Raw genomic sequence first — 19,441 nt, forward strand, 5'->3', positions numbered from 1 at the left:
TAAAGACACATGTATATCTCATTTAAATTGCTTACATTTTGCTGGACTGTTCTTCGCATCTTGAAGTTTTTATAAAACCAAAGCGATTCATATCATACCTTCTTATAGACCATATTTTTATGACAAGCTTATAATGTATGGCCATTTGCTGGATGCTAATACAAACCAACTTCTAGGGATATGTTTGTTGTGGAAATTGGGTCCCTCTTGTTCGGATTGTGAATGTATACATGGAAACAGAAAGGCTAAGGCTATTAATGTAAGGACCCTAGAGAGAGAAAAATAAAAACAAACTTCTTTTCAGAGTTAAATGTAGGTATTGAAGCAAAACACTGGGTCCATAGCAAGTATACAACTCTATATGCATGTTGAATCATCCTGCAGATTATGAGCTTTTCTGGGCTTGCTCATCAAGAATTGTTCTGTCCTTGAGATCTCTTGCTGCTTACTTCACAAATCTCTGCTCTTCAGCCTCTCTGTTTAACAACAAGGTTATTGTAAATCTTTTGTTTTTAACACATGGCAGCATGTTCTATATATTTAGATTTTATGCCTTTCTGTGTATGGTTGTTTTTGTCCAACCCAGGCAGAAGCAGACAGACTGTTCTAGGGCATCCATTCCCTTTAGAAAAAAAAAATTAATTTCTCTGGTGTAAAAACAGAATCAAAATTGGCTAAATAGTGTGTCTTCTGCACAGCACTGCCCCACTATAGAACATGTGTGCTCATTTCAGACAAGCTGTTCTGTGAAGTTTTATTTAGTCCAGAGCCAGTCTCCAGAATTGTGAGTGTGACCTCCCTTCCAGCTACTAGGGTTTTTCTCTCCTTTTTGATTGCAGCTACTGCTTCGGCTCTGTCAGTTGTAGCAGTCACAACTCTATGTGAAAACAAGATGTTTCTCCAAATAGATGAACAGTTGGCTAGACAGAGAGGAGATATGGTATCAACAGAAGTAGGTCTGTTCTCTGATGATGCGTTGCTTGTTCAAATGTAATCTCATACATGTGTAAGCGTGGGCAGGAAATGAAAGTACAGTATGTGTATGTCCTAACATAAACTGCCATTTTACTGTGGAAATGAACTGCTGCAGAAACTTAATGTTTGGCTCTTGTTCAAATTAAGACATGTAAGTAAAGAAAGGTATTGGGTGCCTGCTTTCCCTATATTATTAATGAGAAAGCTCAGTCTGTAATTTAGTTACTACTCTAATCTAGTGAGGTCAGCAGATGTTTCTGGTGCCACGACCCAGGTCTTGTCCAGGGCAGGATGTGTAGGTTTCACTGGAGTATTTTTCCTCCTTTTGTTTCAACTGAGAACCAAAAGTAGACTTAGTGATAGTTACTCTCTGGGTAGAGACATCTTTTGAATTTCCTGTAGTTATCAAAGATGACCAAAGTACAGCAAAAGAACTCTCTTCTCCAATCAACTCTTGGCCAAGCCATGGTGAGATGATACTCCCTTGGAGCACAGCTTGGAGGAGTCTTGAGGGAAAGCCTGGCCCCAGCTATTCAGTTTCCCACTGCTGTTTCCAGAGAGCAGAGGGCCCCATCCTGAAAGTGATGCAGGCAGATTCAGATCCTGCTCCCAAACTTCCCTTTTGTGCCCTGCCTCTTCCTACAGTGCACCAAGATGCAGTGCATCAGAATCTGATGCCAGAAATGGTTAAGTCCCAACAAGCTTTCCTCCTGGCTGTCAGGGAATCCTCAGCTGCTTCAAATTTGCATTTTAATTGCCTAACCCAGTTCTACAAACTATACCTTTAAAATCTTATTACTAAGAAATGTAATGGTATTCCATCCTTTTCTGGGCAGCCATTAAATGAAGTGAGTTTAATTGGTGGTTTGAGAATGCTGTCCCAAAATCGTATGAAGCCTGTATGCTTATCAGAGAAAGAATTATAAAATAGAAAAATCTCTTTTTTTAATTTATTTTTTTATTTTTTAAAGAAATTTATTTTTTGCACTCCATATTTTATTCCATGCCACTCCATCCACCCTACGACAGTTCCAAATTCCATACCTACTCCCCACACCCCTGTCTCCACATGGATGTCCCCACCCCAACCCCACTGCACCTGACCTCTAAACTCCCTGGGGTTCCAGTCTCTTGAGGGTTAGGTGCATCATCTCTGGATGAACACAGACCTGGAAGTCCTCTACTGTATGTGTGTTGGGGGCCTCATATCAGCTGGTGTATGCTGCCTGTTTGGTGGTCCAGTGTTTGAGAGATCTTGGGGGTCCAGATTAATTGAGACTGCTGGTCCTCCTATAGGATCGCCCTTCTCAGCCTCTTTCACCCTTCCCTAATATGATAGAAGCAGGGGTCAGCTGCTTCTATCCATTGGTTGGGTCCAAATAACTGCATCTGATTCTTTCAGCTGCTTGTTGGGTCTTTCGGGGGGCATTCATGATAGACCCCTTTTTATGAGTGTTCCATAGTCTCAATAATAGTGTCAGGCTTTGGGACCTTCCCTTGAGCTGGATCCCATTTTGGACTTGTCACTGGATCTTCTTTTCCTCAGGCTTTTCTTCATTTCCATCCCTGTAATTTATTCAGACAGGAACAATTATGGGTAAGAGGTGTATCTGTGGGATGACAACCCCATCCCTCACTTGATGTCCTGTCTTCCTGATGGAAGTGGGCTCTGTAAGTCCCTCTCCCTACTGTCTGACATTTCATCTAAGATCCCCCCCATTGAGTCTTGAGAGTCTCTCACCTCCCAGATCTCTGAGAGGGTCCCCCAAACCTCCTATTTCCAGAGGTTGCCTGTTTTCCATTCTTTCTGCTGGCCCTCAGGGCTTCAGTTCTTTTCCCTCAAACAATACCAAATCAGGTTCCCCTCTCCCGCCCCCCCCCACCCCAGTGCCCTCCCTCCCCACTGCCCTCTCTACCTTCCACTTTCCCTCCCAGGTCCCTCCCTCCCTTCCTCCCTCCCTCCCTCCTTCAGCTTGTTGACCTTTGTGAACTCTGTAGTCTGTATCTTGGGTATTCTATACTTTTTTGTGGGGGTGAGGTAATATCCACTTATTAGTGAGTACATACCATGCACATCCTTTTGGCTCTGAGTTACTTCACTCAGGATGATATTTTCTAGTTTCATCCATTTGCCTGTAAAAGTCAGGATGTCCTCATTCTTAATAGCTGAGTAGTATTCCATTGTGTAAATGAACCACATTTTCTATATCCATTTTTCTGTCATGGGACATCTAGGTTGTTTCTAGCTTCTGACAATCACAAATAAGTCCGCTATGAATATAGTGTAACACATGCCCCTTTTGGCATGGTGGGGAATCTTTTGGGTATATTTCCAAGAGTGGTATTGCTGGGTCTTCAGGTAGATCTATTTCCAATCTTCTGAGGAACCTCCAGATTGATTTCCAGAGTAGTTGTACGAGTTTGCAATCCCACCAGCAATGAAGGAGTGTTCCTCTTTCTCCACATCCTCGTCAACATGAAGTTTTGATCTTAGCCATTTTGATTGGTGTAAGGTGGAATCTCAGGGGTGTTTTGATTTGAATTTCTCTGATCACTAAGGACTTTGAACATTTCTTTAGGTGCTTCTCAGCCATTCGATATTCCTCAGACGTGAATTCTCAGTTTAAAAATAAATAAATAAATAAATACATACATAAATAAAATAGAAAATCTCAAATGGCAAGTGTCTCAAATAGAATATTTAATGCTTACTGAATTGTTTAATTTGTCTAATTGTGATTTTAAGAATTGTAATTTTAAAAAGTTTTCTGTTTTTATATTATTTATATTTTTGAGATTATAATTATATAATTTTCTCCTTCCTTTTTTCCCTAAATTCTCTCAAACACTCCTTCTTATAATCTCCATTTTTTACCTCCCTTTTAAAAGCTGTTGTTATATGCATATACACTTAAATATATAAATACAATCTGCTCAGTCTGTATAACATTACTTGTATGTGTGTTTATGTTTTCAGGACTGACCATTTTTGTATGATTTTCCCCAAGGAAAACTCTTTCTCCTATTCTTAGCATTACTTAGTTGTTCATAGCTCTTTGTATAGAACTGAGGTCCCACTGTCTTTCTGCCATTCACTTTCATATGTTTATTGTTGTTGTCTTTGTTCTGATCATCCTTAGACAGTCATGTTGGTGAGACCACTGACATTACTAGAAGACACAGTCTCACAGAAAACTCCCAAGTTCTCTGGCTCATAGAATCTTTCTGCCCTGTCTTCGGCTATGATCCATGAACTTTAGGTACAGGCATTATATCATAGATATATCCATTTGGGACTGGCCTCCACAACTGCATTTTATTGGTCATAATTTTTCTGTAATGCTCTATGACTATTGCAAAGAAGAGTTTCCTTGATGGGGGGAGGGGTGAGGACTACACTAATCTGTAGGTGTAAGGACACATTTTTAGAATGCAATTAGGGATTATGCTGGTCTAGTAAAGTGGCAGTTATAGGTTCTCTTCCAAGATCCATGACTTCACTAGCCCTGGGTAGTTGCCTAGGTCAATAAAATATTTTAAAGTGGCCTTATGTTTTATTTTCATTGTAGAAGATGGCACTCTTTCCATTTTATTAACACAGATTTTTATAAATCCATAACAATATAATTGAGGTATGATATGCTAGACACATTTAAAACATTCCCTCTAGATAAAATCACACTATGTCCTAAAATAGCTGTGGAGCATCAAATTCTGTTTGAATATCACTTATATGCGCAGGGTCCCTGCTCTCCCTAACACAGAGTGAGATTCTGGCGAGATCTTCGGAGTAAAGCAGCAAGGTCTAAGGTACTTAGAAAACGGTACTTAGATGATAACTTAGTATCAGTCAATTATGAAGTGGAGAGGGTTTTACCAAGCAGGAGCAACACCCATTTGTATGAAGCTGTTTATCATGTCCGGTTTAAAGTACGACTCAGGGATGGGGTGTAGTTCAAGCAGTGGAGTGATTGCCTAGCATAGGAGAGGCACTTTCCATTTCAGCACCAGCTAGAGTAAATGAGGTAAAATAAAACACCTTTCTGCCCTTGTGTCCCTTTAAAATGACAGCTGAGATGAGTTTCACGGGATGTGTGTGCTTCTCACTGTTGCTAAGAGTAAGCATTTCTATTTCAACCTCTGCCACCACCAATCACTTTGAACAGAAAATTATATTTTGTATTGCAATGAATAAAAATAACCTGATCGTTCCTTTTTAACTCTTTTTCCCATTAATTTATTACACCCTCAGTTGTTCAGATGGACATATCCATACCAGCTAAACTGAGACTTAGTTTTCAGTTCTAAGCCTGTCCTTTTCCCTTCGTTCCAGGTTGGCTTCATGAGCTGGGGAAGAGACTGGAATCTCCATATTATGGCAACAACACGCTGGGGGGCCCATCCATCCGAAGTGCCTATATTGCGGCCCTGTACTTCACTCTCAGCAGCCTCACAAGCGTTGGGTTTGGGAATGTGTCTGCTAACACAGATGCAGAGAAGATCTTCTCCATCTGCACCATGCTGATTGGAGGTAAGGAACCTTTTTCAGGAGCAAGAAAGGGAACTGAGTCTCCAGATGCCCTCTTAACATTTTGCTCAGTTCTGAAACACAATAGCAGTAAATTATTTGATACTGGAAGATTCTAGAAGCACTGGTTAGGAAATCAGTTTGGGGCACTTTAATATACACATAAATTAGCAGAGACTATGGTGGTATTGATGAGTCCATCTTCTGGGCAGATGAAAGGCTAATTTGGGGAGGGCAAATGCTGGTTTTTAAAAGTACCATTTATCTCTTGGGAATTCCCTGAGTTTGAATTATAGTCGGACACTAGAAACTTCAAACAAAGTTAGTGTTACCAAATTTTACTCATACTAATGTAATGAACTTTGGATGCTTAGTGTATCCTTGGTTAAAAAAATAATTAAACTTCAAAGGAATAAGTAATTTGCATTTTTCATAGTTTTAAATGTTCCATCATCTGTACTAAATGTTTTGGTGAATACTGGGGTAATTCTTGAGACAGGTCAGTGGGGCCGGCATTATTCCTTTTAACCAATATGTTATTGCACCATTTGCCTTCAGCCCCAGAATCACTTTCTGATAATCTTTAAAAGTCTGGGTTTTAATTACATTTGTGTGTGTATTTGTGTGACATATGTATGGTGGTCAGAGGACAACCTGAAGGAGTTTGTTGTGTCCTTCTAAGATGTTTGTCTGGGAGACTGAGCTCAGGTCTTCATCCTTGGCAACAAGAACCTCTATTTACTGGGCCATCTTGCCGGGCCTAACTTCTTCCATACATTAATCTTGATGTCTCTTGCTCTGTGTCTTACTCTCCTGTCACAATATTTTAAAAATAATTCGGAATGTGGAAGAATTGTCTAATACAGTCTAACACCTAAAGCTACACTAAGATGATTGATTTGTGCTAAATAAAATGAAAGTAGTTAATCATATCTGCAATAATCAAAATAAAAATGAAAATTTAGGAGAAATAAACAATAAAGACTTCTTTTCCATGGGGGGAAAAAATTTCTGGGTTTTGTCCAAGGCTGCTGGCACATATATAGCAGAGGTCTGCCTGGTCTGACCTCAGTGGGAAAAGATGTGTTTAAACTTGGAGAAATTGGAGGCCCCAGGGAAGGGGGGGGCTGGTAGTAGGAAGCACCCTCTTGGAGACAAAGGGGAGGAAAAATGGGTTGTAGAACTGTGGGAGAAAGGAACAATGACTGGAATGTAAATACATAAAATATTTAAAAAGAAAAAGTCAGAGTTTTGACTCCACAAACTTTTCTATTTTGGCAGCTGACGTCCCTTACTTCTGCTGGTAGGGGGCACCAGTGAGCGTCTACAAGGCAGGAAGAGGGGCTTACTTCTGACATGCAGGCTTTCCTTCAGAGACAGCCTCCCCTCAATATTAGTGGTAGCTTGCACCTTTCAGTCTCCAGAAACGCCTAATAGACTTCAGCTTTCTGAGAATGCTACCATCCCATCAAGTCACAGCTACAGCTATCTAGTATCTCAAACCCAGAAGGGGAAATACCTCCTTTAAAAACCCTCAGGGACCTCTACACTTAAGCTTTACTGCATCATCCCTCTGCTGCCAATGACACCAGCTCCCTATAACTTGACCTGCTGGAATACTTGGCACAATCTGATTCTCCAGAACTGGCTACTCTTGCTGACACCTTTCAAATGATTTATCTTAAGCACTGGGAATTAAAGTAACTTTACAAGCCACATAACCAATAAGGGGGCAAAGTTTGAACCCACTTAAATATTTCTCCTTTTGAAAACATAGAAGTAAGCTTTACAGAACAGCATACTGCCTCTAAGGAGCAGGTACAGATTTGCACATCCCTCTGGATGAAGTAAGCATTCCTGACTGAGTTAGTTTAGCATTGTATTTCCCCAAATCCTGCTTTGTTATATTGCTTTACTGCCCTCAATCCCATATGTCGGTTAGAGTGGTGGAAGACAGGATGTAGACAGCATGTGGCTCACACAGAGGCCTTCATCCACACAATAAAACCAGAGTCTAACACAAGTTAGAGTTTGGACAGTATCAGGGAAGGAGGGCCTAGCTCCAAGTCAAGTGAGGAAGCAGAGAAGCAGCAAGGGAGACGAGCCAGCCTCTGCTGTCCTCCTTGGAAAGAGATGCAGAAGCAACATGCTGGGATGACAGCAATTTCACAGGCTCTTGGTAGATGCCAAGTGCTAACAGCCTAGACAGCAGAGAACAGGAATTCTCATTTCTAAAAAGCTACAATTTGCCAGAACACACAGGAGCTGCTTCCCACCCAGTGTTATGACTTACGTAATTCCCAAGCTCCTCAATGGCCCATTTTTCTGCCTAACAAAATGACAAGCACTTTGCAAGTAAGCACATCTATACTTATTTAATGTGGCCCATGCTTCTTTGTTTCTTTGTCTCCTGGTGGAAATGTTGTGAGATGTTCAATGCAAAAGCATGCCCATTTGGCCATTTGAGAAAGCTCCTAGACAACTAGGCATACTCTGTTGATCCACCTACATAATAAGTAACCCCTGACCAGAAAGTGTCAAAGCTTCATCTAATCCCTGCTCCTTGATGAACATGGGCCATCTTATTGGTCACGAACCCAAAATATATGAGATACAATTTAATAATGCCACTTTGTTAATTCTTTGCTTAATATATTTTGAACAAATTCCCTGTTGTAAAAGCAATGTGTAACTGGCATCAGGACTTGAGGTGACCCAACCGCTGGTGGAAACAGCTGCAACTTTGCTCTCATGCTAAATGACCGAAGCGGCTTGCATTTCTTAAAGCTTTCCATTTGGATTTGGGGGAATAACTTTGTATTATTGTGAGATTTACCCTGAGCTAAAAGAAATGATGTGTTAATTTTAGTATCTGCTAATTAACAAATTACTTGCACATCATTGAGAACTGATTATAAAAACTTATAATATAAAGCAGTTTTATTCATGTAATTCTCATAGCACTATGAAAGAGAGATTATTAATATCCCATTTGACTAAAGGCCATAAAAGACTGGTGAGTTTAAATGCTAAGACTCACTAAGGCCTGACAATATTTTGTAAATTTCCATAGTATTATATTCTAGGATTTAATTTTATTTACTTAAGTTTTATAAATATACACAAGTGATTTATTTTGAACAGGAAAAGAGGTACAAATTAAAATCTAAAGTTTGTTATCCTGTGCACTTAAACCTAGGGTATCTTCTTAGGGATCCCTAATCCCACACAAAGCTGTGGAAGCTGGTAATGGTAGAGATAGTTACTAACAAACAGGCAGTAGCAATGTTAAAGGAAAGGGGAAGCAGAAAACTCCAGATAATTACCTAAGACAGAGACATTTCACTGCTGAGGGAAGGTGAACCGGCCTAGAAAAGAGACTCAAAACTACTTGCTCCAAAACCTCTTCGGAAGTTTCACATATTTTATAATTTGCACATGAATAAAATTACATTTTAAGGGACTGGAGAGATGGCTCCTCCATTAAGAAAAGCTTCTGTTTTTGTAAAGGGACTGGGTTTGATTCCTAGCGTGCGCATGTGGCTTCACAGCTGTCTGTAACTCCAGTTCCAGGGGACCCAAGGCCCTCTTCTGACCTCTGTGAGCACCAGACATGTATATGCCTCACAGACATGAAGGAGAACAAAATGCTCACACATATAAAATAAAAATAAATAAATCTAAAAAAAAATCCCACTTGGGATTTACACATATAGTCAATATAAGTATCTATAATTATCGCGTGTAGACATAATGCACATAGAGGACGAATACTTTAAGCTGAAAAGTAAAAAAAACTTTAAGCCAAATTATTCAAAATTTCATACCAAGAAAAGCCTACAAGAACCTTGAAAGCATCCATTTAAAAAGTAATTCAAAGGGTTCAGATAGCTATTAGAGTTCATAAGTTAACAGTACAGCCAGTGTATAAAGATCAAACATATGTGCATCTATTAGTAGCATATAATCACAAGGTGAAATGCAAAATAATACAGAAACTTCAAATATGTAGGAAAAGTTTTAACTAGAATTCTGTAAAACTACACAGAAAATTACAAAGCACTAGTGAGAAATTTTACAAATGGTTTAAAGTTGTTGGAGTGTACAGAAAGTGGTAAACTCGATGTTGTAATGATACCAGTTTTACCCAGTGTGTGTATGTGATCTGTGTAGCAGAAGTCAAAGCAGCTCTGTGTGTTTGTGCTTGAGAATAGGCAGTTGTTTATAAAAAGCAATGCGAATCAGAACTGAAAGTAGCCAAAGTCAAGCATGGGTAGACACAAAATTAGAGGACCTGCATTCAAAGTACAATGTGTCTTGTGATGCTACAGTCATTGAGAAAATATGATGTTGGCTGAAGAGCAGATCAGAAAGCGGACAGCATGGGAAGGGGTCTAGAAAATCGCAGAAATCTACATGACCAGTTCAGATTTGATATGATTGACTCTAGACTACAATTCAAGGATGGCTCAGTGTCAATAAATGTTACTGGTAACCAGAAGCAGATGCTTGCCGCCAAGGCCGACAACTGGAGTTCAATCCTTGGAACCAACAGGGAGGATGGAGAGAACTGGTTCCTCCAAGTTGTCCTGTGACATTTACTTGTGTCCCATGGTACATTCATATGCACATCCATACCCATATATACAAACTACTACATACAAACTCATAAACACGCTTGTGCATATACACACATACCCCAAATAAATAAGTGAACATATAATGTTTTGCTTTTTAAATTTTTATTGTTTTTTTTGTGTGTTTCATATCATGCACCCCAATCCCATTCATAGCTATCTACCCTTTGTCCTTGAAAGCTTCATCCTAAAAAGAAAAGAAAAAGTAGACAAACAAGCAAAGCAAAGTATAGAAAACATCTCATTGTACAGGCTGTAATGTGCCCTCAGGCCCGTTCTCCTGTGCCCACTCCACCAGGGCCAGCCCTGCCCATGAGGTGAAGTGCAAGGTTCACTTTTCCTGACAGTAAGAGATGGGGTCAGCTTTTGAGAATGCTTCAACCAGTGAGGGGTGGGGGCCTATTTGCACAGCCCTTGGACATCCATATGATCGCAGGTGGCTGTGCAGATCAGTGATGCCCCCATCTAAATTATTTAGTGACAATACAGGCCATGGACAACAACTCTTGGTGTTCTATGACCACAGACTCAGATATGGCCTCAGGTGGCAGGGATGGCTACTCACAATAGGTTACTCCTCTCCACCCTTGTGTTTCCAGTTCCATTTCTCTTCATAATGCTCAAACTGTTCGTGTTTGCTTTCTCTTCCATCTGTCTACCACATACTTGAATACTATAGTAGCTCCCACTGCAGGCTGGCCTCTGGGTGACCTCCTCTACCCATGTTATGCAGCCTGGCAGCAAACAGACCTCTAGATATCTATAGTCCACCCGAAGAGTGATAGGTGGTGAGAGTATCCTCCTGCATCATCTTTTATGTCAGCAGGTAGACCTCTGTGTGAATAAAGAAAATTAAAGGCAATTGTTGTTGGGTCCAATGTGTAGAGCTACTTGTTCAAACCTGGCCCTCCTACTAAGCAACATGAAAAATTAATTCAAAATGGGATTTTGAGATAAACGTGGAGGAGTAACTAGTAAGTAAGCATGAGAGCACATTCTCACAAACCTGAATTCTGCATGTTTCTAACATGTGACATGGATAATTCATTATCTGTACAAATAACTGTAAATTGAACTGCAGTGTATGTATGTCCTTATCAGAAGACATTGCCAAGAGCTTGAACAGTAAACTGCAAGAATTAAGGTATTTGCAAACATTTATTATGCAAAAGGGTGCTTTCTGGTATGTTTTTAAAAGGTAGGGGAAAACTGAGAACCCTCTAAAGCACATTTTAAAAACTCCTTCAAGAAAAGATTTTTCAATATTTGAATATACAATAGGCATACAAAACCACTGCTCAGTGCCATTCATGTAGATATAAACTAAAACCAGAAGCAGACACCATGTTGTACTCTGGGTAACTGCATGCTTGAAAACACGGGAGTCCTCTGATCTTTGAGATAATCTATGCTTTGGCCTCTCTGTCCTGTTAAGGGCATTTCTATCCAGTATAAGCAATAATGTTATCAATATCCATCAAACATACATACACCTGTACTCAGTGATCCAGTGATTTCCCTCCTTGTATATAGCCAGTAGAAGTGTGAGTATATGTATTTGTGACTGGGAATGCATTGTGTAGATGTATGTGCATGTTTATGTGTGTGTATGTGTATACCTTGCATCTTGGTTTCTTGGGGTTTAATGCATTGTCATTCCTTCCATTTCTTTGTGCCAATGAATAAGAATACCATGGTGCCAAGATTCTGTGGAGGAACAGAACGAGAGGAGGGAAAGAGTTATGGAGGGAGAGGAGGAGACAGAGAGAGAGAGAGAGAGAGAGAGAGAGAGAGAGAGAGAGAGAGAGAGAGAGAGAGAGAGAGAGAGAGAGAGAGAGTTACTTTCAGAATATCCAGCAGTCAGTAACAGGCTGATAGAAAAATGCCATTAGCAGAATAAACAAGTAATTTTTGAAAGTTATCTCACTATGTGAGAACTATACCAGGATAAAGATGAACTATGTCCTGCAAATGTATAAATGAATCATAAACTCAATGCTGAGCTGATGAGAATTCTAAGCTCACAAATGAGTACACCCTGTATGATTCTGTGTAGAGAAAATTCAAAAGTAGACCAGATTATTGGTTGCAATGTGTGTGATTTGTAGCCACCTTTGGTGAGAAGGGTGGTTGGTGGCTCTGAAGACCAGAAGCCTTCCAGGATACCACTAATATCTGGATTATTGATATGAAAGGCCATGCCATATTTGTGATCATTTTGGGAAATCTCATTGAGTTATATATTCAACATTCTCTCTCTCTCTCTTTCTCTCTCTCTCCCTCTCTCTCTCTCTCTCTCTCTCTCTCTCTCTCTCTCTCTCTCTCTCTCTCTCTCTCTGTATTATTTTAATTTTACCTTGTAAACTTAAGGCAGGCAAGCTAAAAATAGTGTAGGTATCAAGTGAGAATGAGAAGGAAAATGAGTCAAATTTCTATTTCTTAATTAGATTGTTTTTAATTTGTGTTAGCAGAGTTGATTCAAGTCATTGGAGAAAGTCACATTGTCCAACATGTAGAAGATAACCACAAAGACTTAACAAAAGCCTTTTTGAATGCCTTCCATTTCCAAGGGAAGTGGGCATGAATTTTCTGAGCCAGTGAACACAAATTTTTTAGCTTCTTGTGTAAAGTTATAAAACTATAAAAAGATACTACAGGATTGCAACTGCCTCATTTAGCTCAGATAAATATTTATACTGCATGGGAATGGTGCCAAGCATGCTAGATGGCTGGGAGACAAAGATGACAAAGAACAAATGTGGCCTTTCAAGTACACAGCTTAGTGATAGATATGGGTGTTCTACTACATCACACGCCTGATTCCCTAAAACTGGCTTTCTATTGTAATACACACTTTAAAAACAGACCCTGATAGATACACAAAATTCATACTGACCAAAATGGAGTTTTTCTGGAGATGTATTTTCTAAAATAGTTAATAAAGCTACATATATCATTATTGACACTAAATAATAGAGAGATAATTTTTCCTATCTTTGAATGTCTTTCTTTAAAACTAAGTACTAACTGCCTGAAGTCATCTGATAAGTTTGCTTCAGCTGATGGACCTTGATGGTCAGATAATGTTTCCTGGTGCAGATGGCTCATCATTGAGGCAAGTCTAGTTCCAATGGAACATGATTTTCACACTTCCTTTGGGGCTCCCAATCCAAATTGAACCTAGATGTAACCCTCTAAATTCAGCCCATTCTTAAGACACATTTGCGACATCTGAATTCATCCTTTAAGAAATTCTTTCCTGCTGCATATATATGGGCCTCTTGGTCTTTATGAAGGGCCCCCAACTGTGGCAGGGGCTTACCCTGACTCTGTTGGCTGCCTGTGGATCCTATCTCCCTAACTGGACTGTCGTGTCTGGCCTCAGTTGGAGAGAATGTACCTAGTCCTGCAGTTGGGTGCTACTCAGGAGAACCTCACCCTTCTCCGAGATGAAGGAGAGGAATGAATGGAAGGAAGGGTCATGTGAGGAGGAGACTAGGAAGAGGAGTGATCGAGATGGAAAATGAATAAATAAGTAAATTAATGGACATAATACATCCTTCTAATTCTGACATCTACAACAGTATACAAGTTAATGGAAAATGGAAAATTCCAGGTCAATTAGGAGGTGGGGGAAAAGACAAGGTTATTCAAAAGTTGAGCTCTGGTCTTTGTCTTCTTTGCTATTAAAATAGAGGAGCTCCTATACAGACTCTACAACCTCAGCACAATAGATGTTACAGCCACCATCCAGCCATAATATTATGCATGGAAAAGCAAGGGTGCACATGTTCAGGGAAGGACCTAGCATCATGGAAGGGAATGGAGAAGAGAGCAAAGGCAGTTGGTTTTCTTTTCATCTGAGATGTGTTTCCCTTTTCCTGAGATCATTATTGGAAAGTTCCTTTTGTAAGATTTGACAAAAGACATTTTATGCAAAACTCCCACACAAAGAAAAAGAACCCTCAACATACTCAACAGATCTAGTACTCAAGGATATGTGTATGTATGTGTATGTGTATATATATATATATATATATATATATATATATATATATATATATATATATATATATATATAAAATGCATTTGTGTATACATAAGTGTATATGTACATATACACAGAATAAGCATCAATGGGAAAAGGTCATCATAATATGAGAGATAGGATTTTATTCTAACTTATTAATTTAGAGAAATAAGACTTTGAAATTGTGGTGACTCAGACAGATGAGTTCCTTCCAACAACACTTATGAATGCTACAATTAATCCAGTAATTTATTTTATTGATCATGTACAATTAGGATGCTAAATGGTCTGAACACATTACTTCTCTCAGTTTAAGTGCTTTACACATTATAATTGAGCAGAGCAAAGTTAAAATCATACACATAATTAAGAAAAGCAGTGTTAAAGTAAGTGAAATAGGCTTATTCTCTGCACTCAATTGATTCTCTGAAAGAAGACTATGATACACAGTTAAAGACAGCAGAGCTTCCAAGCCTCGCCCATAAGCTTAGCAGAACCTAAGATGAGTGTCTCATTTCTTTAACTTGGAGCATAATCAGTTCTTTCCTTCAGTACAAGGTTTTTGGTTTTTTTCTTTGTTTGTGTGTGTGTGTGTGTGTGTGTGGTGTGTTTTCCTCCAAGGAAAATATTTAGGCCTCTGAGCTGTTGGACTTGAAAAATAACATAGAATAAAGTACCCTTAAGAAATATTCAATTTTTCTTTAAATATTTTTGGACATGGAAGCGCACTGCTTTTGTCCTCTTGTGTGTGATTGCATGTGGCCAGCACCAGTTGAATATTTCTTGAATTCTTACATCCAGAAGTAATTTCTACCAAGAGTGATGTAACTCTTGAAGATCCAGCAGAAAAGCCTTAAAGCCTTTGCCCAGAGTCTTACTCTCTGAGTGCAGTGACATTTGTAATACTTTGCATTTTCAAGGGAAAACTTAACTACTACTGCTTCATACATATACTAGATGCTTCCACACAGATCAGGATACTCGGTACAGAATTATAGCTTGGAATAGCACTACACGTAAGATGATAGCCTGCCTACTTAGCATATTAAGGTAAATGTGGCCATATAAAGAAATTTAGCTTGGTAAGTTCTCACAATGAGAAAGAGGAAAGCAAGGATTCAAACCTAGATTTGTCTGACTCTGAAGCCTCTATTGTCTGTGCAGTCTTATATTACCTCCTGGAGATGGGTTCCAAATTTAACTCTAAGTAACTTTTATAAATAAGATATTATTCTTTAAAATGTGATTTTATAGTCATGGGAGCCATTAGTCTACAGAAAAACTATCATATATGACTTGCTATGGAATTTTAATTTTAATGTTAGGTTAAAATGAAATGTATACATTGGCATTCGTCAACTTCTGGTGACTATGGGGCAATAAATAAATAAATAAATAAATAAATAAATAAATAAATAGATCTGGTGCTGTCCTGAAATATTCAAGATAGGTTTGTTCATGTGTTTATGTTTGTACTGTATGTAGTTTGGTGCTAAGGAACTTCTACTGCTGTTCCTCCCACAGTGATATTTTGGTACCAGGACATTTTGTTAGATCCTCCCAGACAAGCTATTAATGGCTTAGTTCCCTTTTAGGAAATAAAATATTCTGAAATGGAGATTTTACAGAATCCATGAGCTTCTTATCCTATTGTCCTATTCCAGGGTAGGGACCAGGGTTCAAATCTGAGGTCACTGTAAATGGATCTGCCCATGCGCATGAGATGTCTAGGCTCTCTTCCATCTTTAGTTTTTATAGCCCTAAGTAAAGCCAAGTCTTCTTGGGTTATCTCTTGGTATGTACATGAGCCATTCTCACTCCATTCTGGTAACCACTAAGAAATACAAAATCCTGCAGTGTCATTTCTACCTTGAAAATAGAAATCTCTTGGTAAGCAAGCCCAGGGCTCTATGTCTGATTCTCAGAAACAACCTCATCTCTCTCCCATTGACCCTGTAGTTGTGAAGAATAAATACTTGCATCTTTGTCAAACACTATTGTAGTTTTTGTTGCTGTTTTCTTGTTGTTGTTTTGTTTGGTTGTTGTTTCTTTGTTGGTTGGTTTTCGTTTTGTTTTTTAACATTCCAGTCATTGCCTCACACCTGGTCCTCCTTTTCACAGTTCTTCATCCCATTTCTCCTTCCTCTTGCTTCCTAGAGGGTGCTCCTTCCACCCCAAGCATTCCTCTTCTCTGGGGCCTCAAGTCTCTTGAGAAATAGGCTTATTTTCTCCTACTGGAGCCAAACCAGGCAGTCCTCTACCATATATATGCTGGGCCTCATACTGGCCCATGTATGCTCCTGGTTGGTGGCTCAGTCTCTGGGAATTCCCAGGGGTCCTGGTTAGTTGAGACTGCTGGTCTTCCTATGGAGTTGTCCTCCCCTTCTGCTTCTTCAATCTGTCCCCTAATTCAACCATAGTGGTCGAAGACTTTAGTTCAATGGTTTGTCTTAGTCAGTTACTGGTAGGGACTCTCAGAGGACAGCCATGCTAGACTACTGTGTGTAAGCACAACATAGCATCAGTAATAGTATGAGGCCTTGATGCCCACCCATTAGATAGATTCTAAATTGGGCCAGTCACTGGATTGCCTTTCCTTCAACCTCTTCTCCATTTGTGTCCCTACAATTATTTTAGACAAGAACAATTCAGAATTTTAACTGTGGTTTGGTAATTGCTGTCCCTCCACTTGAGGGACACTATCTACTGGGGGACAACTATGATGAGTTCCCCTTTTTCCATTGTTGGTCATTTTGGCTAAGATCATCCCTATTGTGTCCTGACAGTCTCTCAACTCCTAGGTCTCTGGGACTCTCTAGAACTGCACACACACACCCAAAACCAAGAGGATGCATATTTCCATTTATTTTTCTGGCCCTCTGGACTTCTCTGTTGTCTGCATCCCTCCTCCCACACTTGATCCTGCTTTCCCTTTCCCCTCCTCCACATCGCCCACCAAGGTCTCTCCCTCCCTCTGCTTCCTGTGATTATTTTGTTCCCCCTTCTCAGTGGGACTGAAGCATCCCCACTTGGGCCTTCCTGCTTATTAAACTTCTGTAGGTTGTATCCTAGGTATTCTGTACTTTTCGACTAATATCAGTGAGTACACTAATATCACTTATCAGTAAATACCTACTATACATGTCCTTTAGGGTGTGAGTTGCCACACTCAGGATGATATTTTCTAGCTCCATTTATTTGCCTGAAAAATTCACGATGTCCTCATTTTTAATAGCTGAATAGTATTCCACTGTGTAAATGAACTACATTTTCTGTATTCATTCTTCAGTTGAGGGACATCTGGATTGTTTCCAGATTCTGGGACTTAAAATTAAGGCTTCTATGAACATAGTGGAACAAGTATCCTTGTGGGATGATGGAGAATCTCTTGGGTATATGCCCAGGAGTGGTAGAGCTAGAAATACTTTCAATTTTCTGAGGAACCCCCAGATTGATTTCCAGAGTGGTTGTACCAGTTTGCAATCCCACCAGAAATGGAGAAGTGTCCCTCTTTCTCCACACCCTCACCAGCATGAGGTGTCACTTGTGGCTTTTTACCATTCTGATTGTGGAAGGTAGAATCTCAGTGTCATTTGGATTTGCATTTCCCTGATGACTAAGGACTTTGAACCTTTCTTTAAGTGCTTCTCCTACATTCTCAATTCCTCTGATATGATTTCTCTGTTTGACTCTGTACCACATATTTTAATTAGGTTATTTGATTTTTTTCTGGAAATTAACTTCTTAAGTTCTTTATCTATTTTGGATATTAGCCCTCTATTGTATGTAGGGTTAGTGAAGTTGGGTTTTGTTTTTTGTTTTCTTTTTTGGTTGTGTTTGTTTTTGTTTTGTTTTGTTTTGTTTTGTTTTGTTTTGTTTCCCAATCTGTAGGCTGCTGATTTATCCTATTATGGTGTCTTTTTCCTTATGGAAGCTTTTCAGTTTCATGAGTATCCATTTGTCAATTCTTGATCTTAGCGCCTGAGCCATTTGTGTTCTGTTCAGGAAATTTTCCCCTGTACTCTTTCCCACTTTCTCTTCTATTATTTATATTCAGTGCATTGGGTTTTATGTTGAGGTCCTTGATCCACTTGGAGTTAAGCTTTCTGCAAGGAGATAAATATAGATCTATTTTCATTCTTCTACAAACAGAACCCTACTAGTTAAGAGCACCATTTATTGAAGACACTTTCTTTTTCCACTATATGTTTTTGGTTTCTTTGTTAAGGAACAAGTGTCCATAGGAGGATGAGTTTATTTCTGGGTCTTCCATTCTATTGCAGTGATAGACCTGTCTGTCTCTGTACCTTGTCATCTTTATCGATATTGCTTTGTAGTACAGATTGAGGTCAGGAATGATTATTCCCCCAGATATTTTTTTATTGAGAATTGTTTTGGCTATCATGGATTTTTTTGTTGTTGTTGTTTTCCATATGAAGTTGAGAATTTCTCTTTCCATGTCCATGAAAAATTGTGTTGGAATTTGATCAGGATGTCATTGAATCTGTAGATTGCTTTTAGTAAGATGGCCACTTTCACTATGTTAATCCTACCAATCCATGAGCATGGGAGGTCTTTGCATCTTCTGATGTCTTTGATTTCTTTCTTCAGGGATTTGAAGTTCTTGCCATATACATCTTTCTCTTGCTTGCCACTGCTTAAACCAAGATATTTTATGCTATTTGTGGCCATTGTGAAGGGTGTTGTTTCTCTAATTTCTTTGTCGACATGTTTATCATTTGTATAAAGGAAGGCTACTGATTTGTTTAATTTTATATCCTTCCACTTTGCTGAAGTTGTTTGTCACCTGAAGCAGTTCTCTGGTGGAATTTTCAGGGTTGCTTATGTACACTATCATATCATCTGTAAATAGTGATACTTTAATTTCTCTCTTATTTTTTTTTTTACAATTTGTTTTTCCTTGATCTCCTTTTGTTGTCTAATTGCTCTAGCTAGAACTTCAAGTACTATATTAAATAGACAGGGAGAGAGTAGGCAGCCTTGTCTTGTCCCTGCTTTTAATGGGATTGCTTCTAGTTTCTTTTCATTTAATTTGATGTTGGCTGTTGGCTTGCTATATATTGCTTTCATGATGTTTAGGTATGTAGCATGAATTCCTGATCTCTACAAGTCTTTTAGCATGAAAGGATATTGTATTTTGTCAAAGGCTTTTCAGCATGTAATGAGATGATCATGTGACTTTTTTCTTGAGTTTGTTTATATAATGTATTACATTGATGGACTTTCACAATTCAGAATTTTAACTGTGGT

General features: G+C 39.1%; 1 protein-coding gene across 1 annotated transcript in view; it reads left to right on the forward strand.

Moving 5' to 3' along the window:
- Positions 1 to 19,441, forward strand: part of Kcnh8 (potassium voltage-gated channel, subfamily H (eag-related), member 8) — a 376,486-nt gene that overhangs the window by 269,852 nt on the left and 87,193 nt on the right. The window contains exon 8 of the mRNA NM_001031811.2: positions 5,309 to 5,506. Coding sequence (NP_001026981.2) covers positions 5,309 to 5,506 — 198 coding nt within the window. The remainder of the gene's footprint in view (positions 1 to 5,308; positions 5,507 to 19,441) is intronic.

Source organism: Mus musculus, chromosome 17 (genome assembly GCF_000001635.26).
Source record: "Mus musculus strain C57BL/6J chromosome 17, GRCm38.p6 C57BL/6J".
Taxonomy (NCBI): Eukaryota; Metazoa; Chordata; class Mammalia; order Rodentia; family Muridae; genus Mus; species Mus musculus.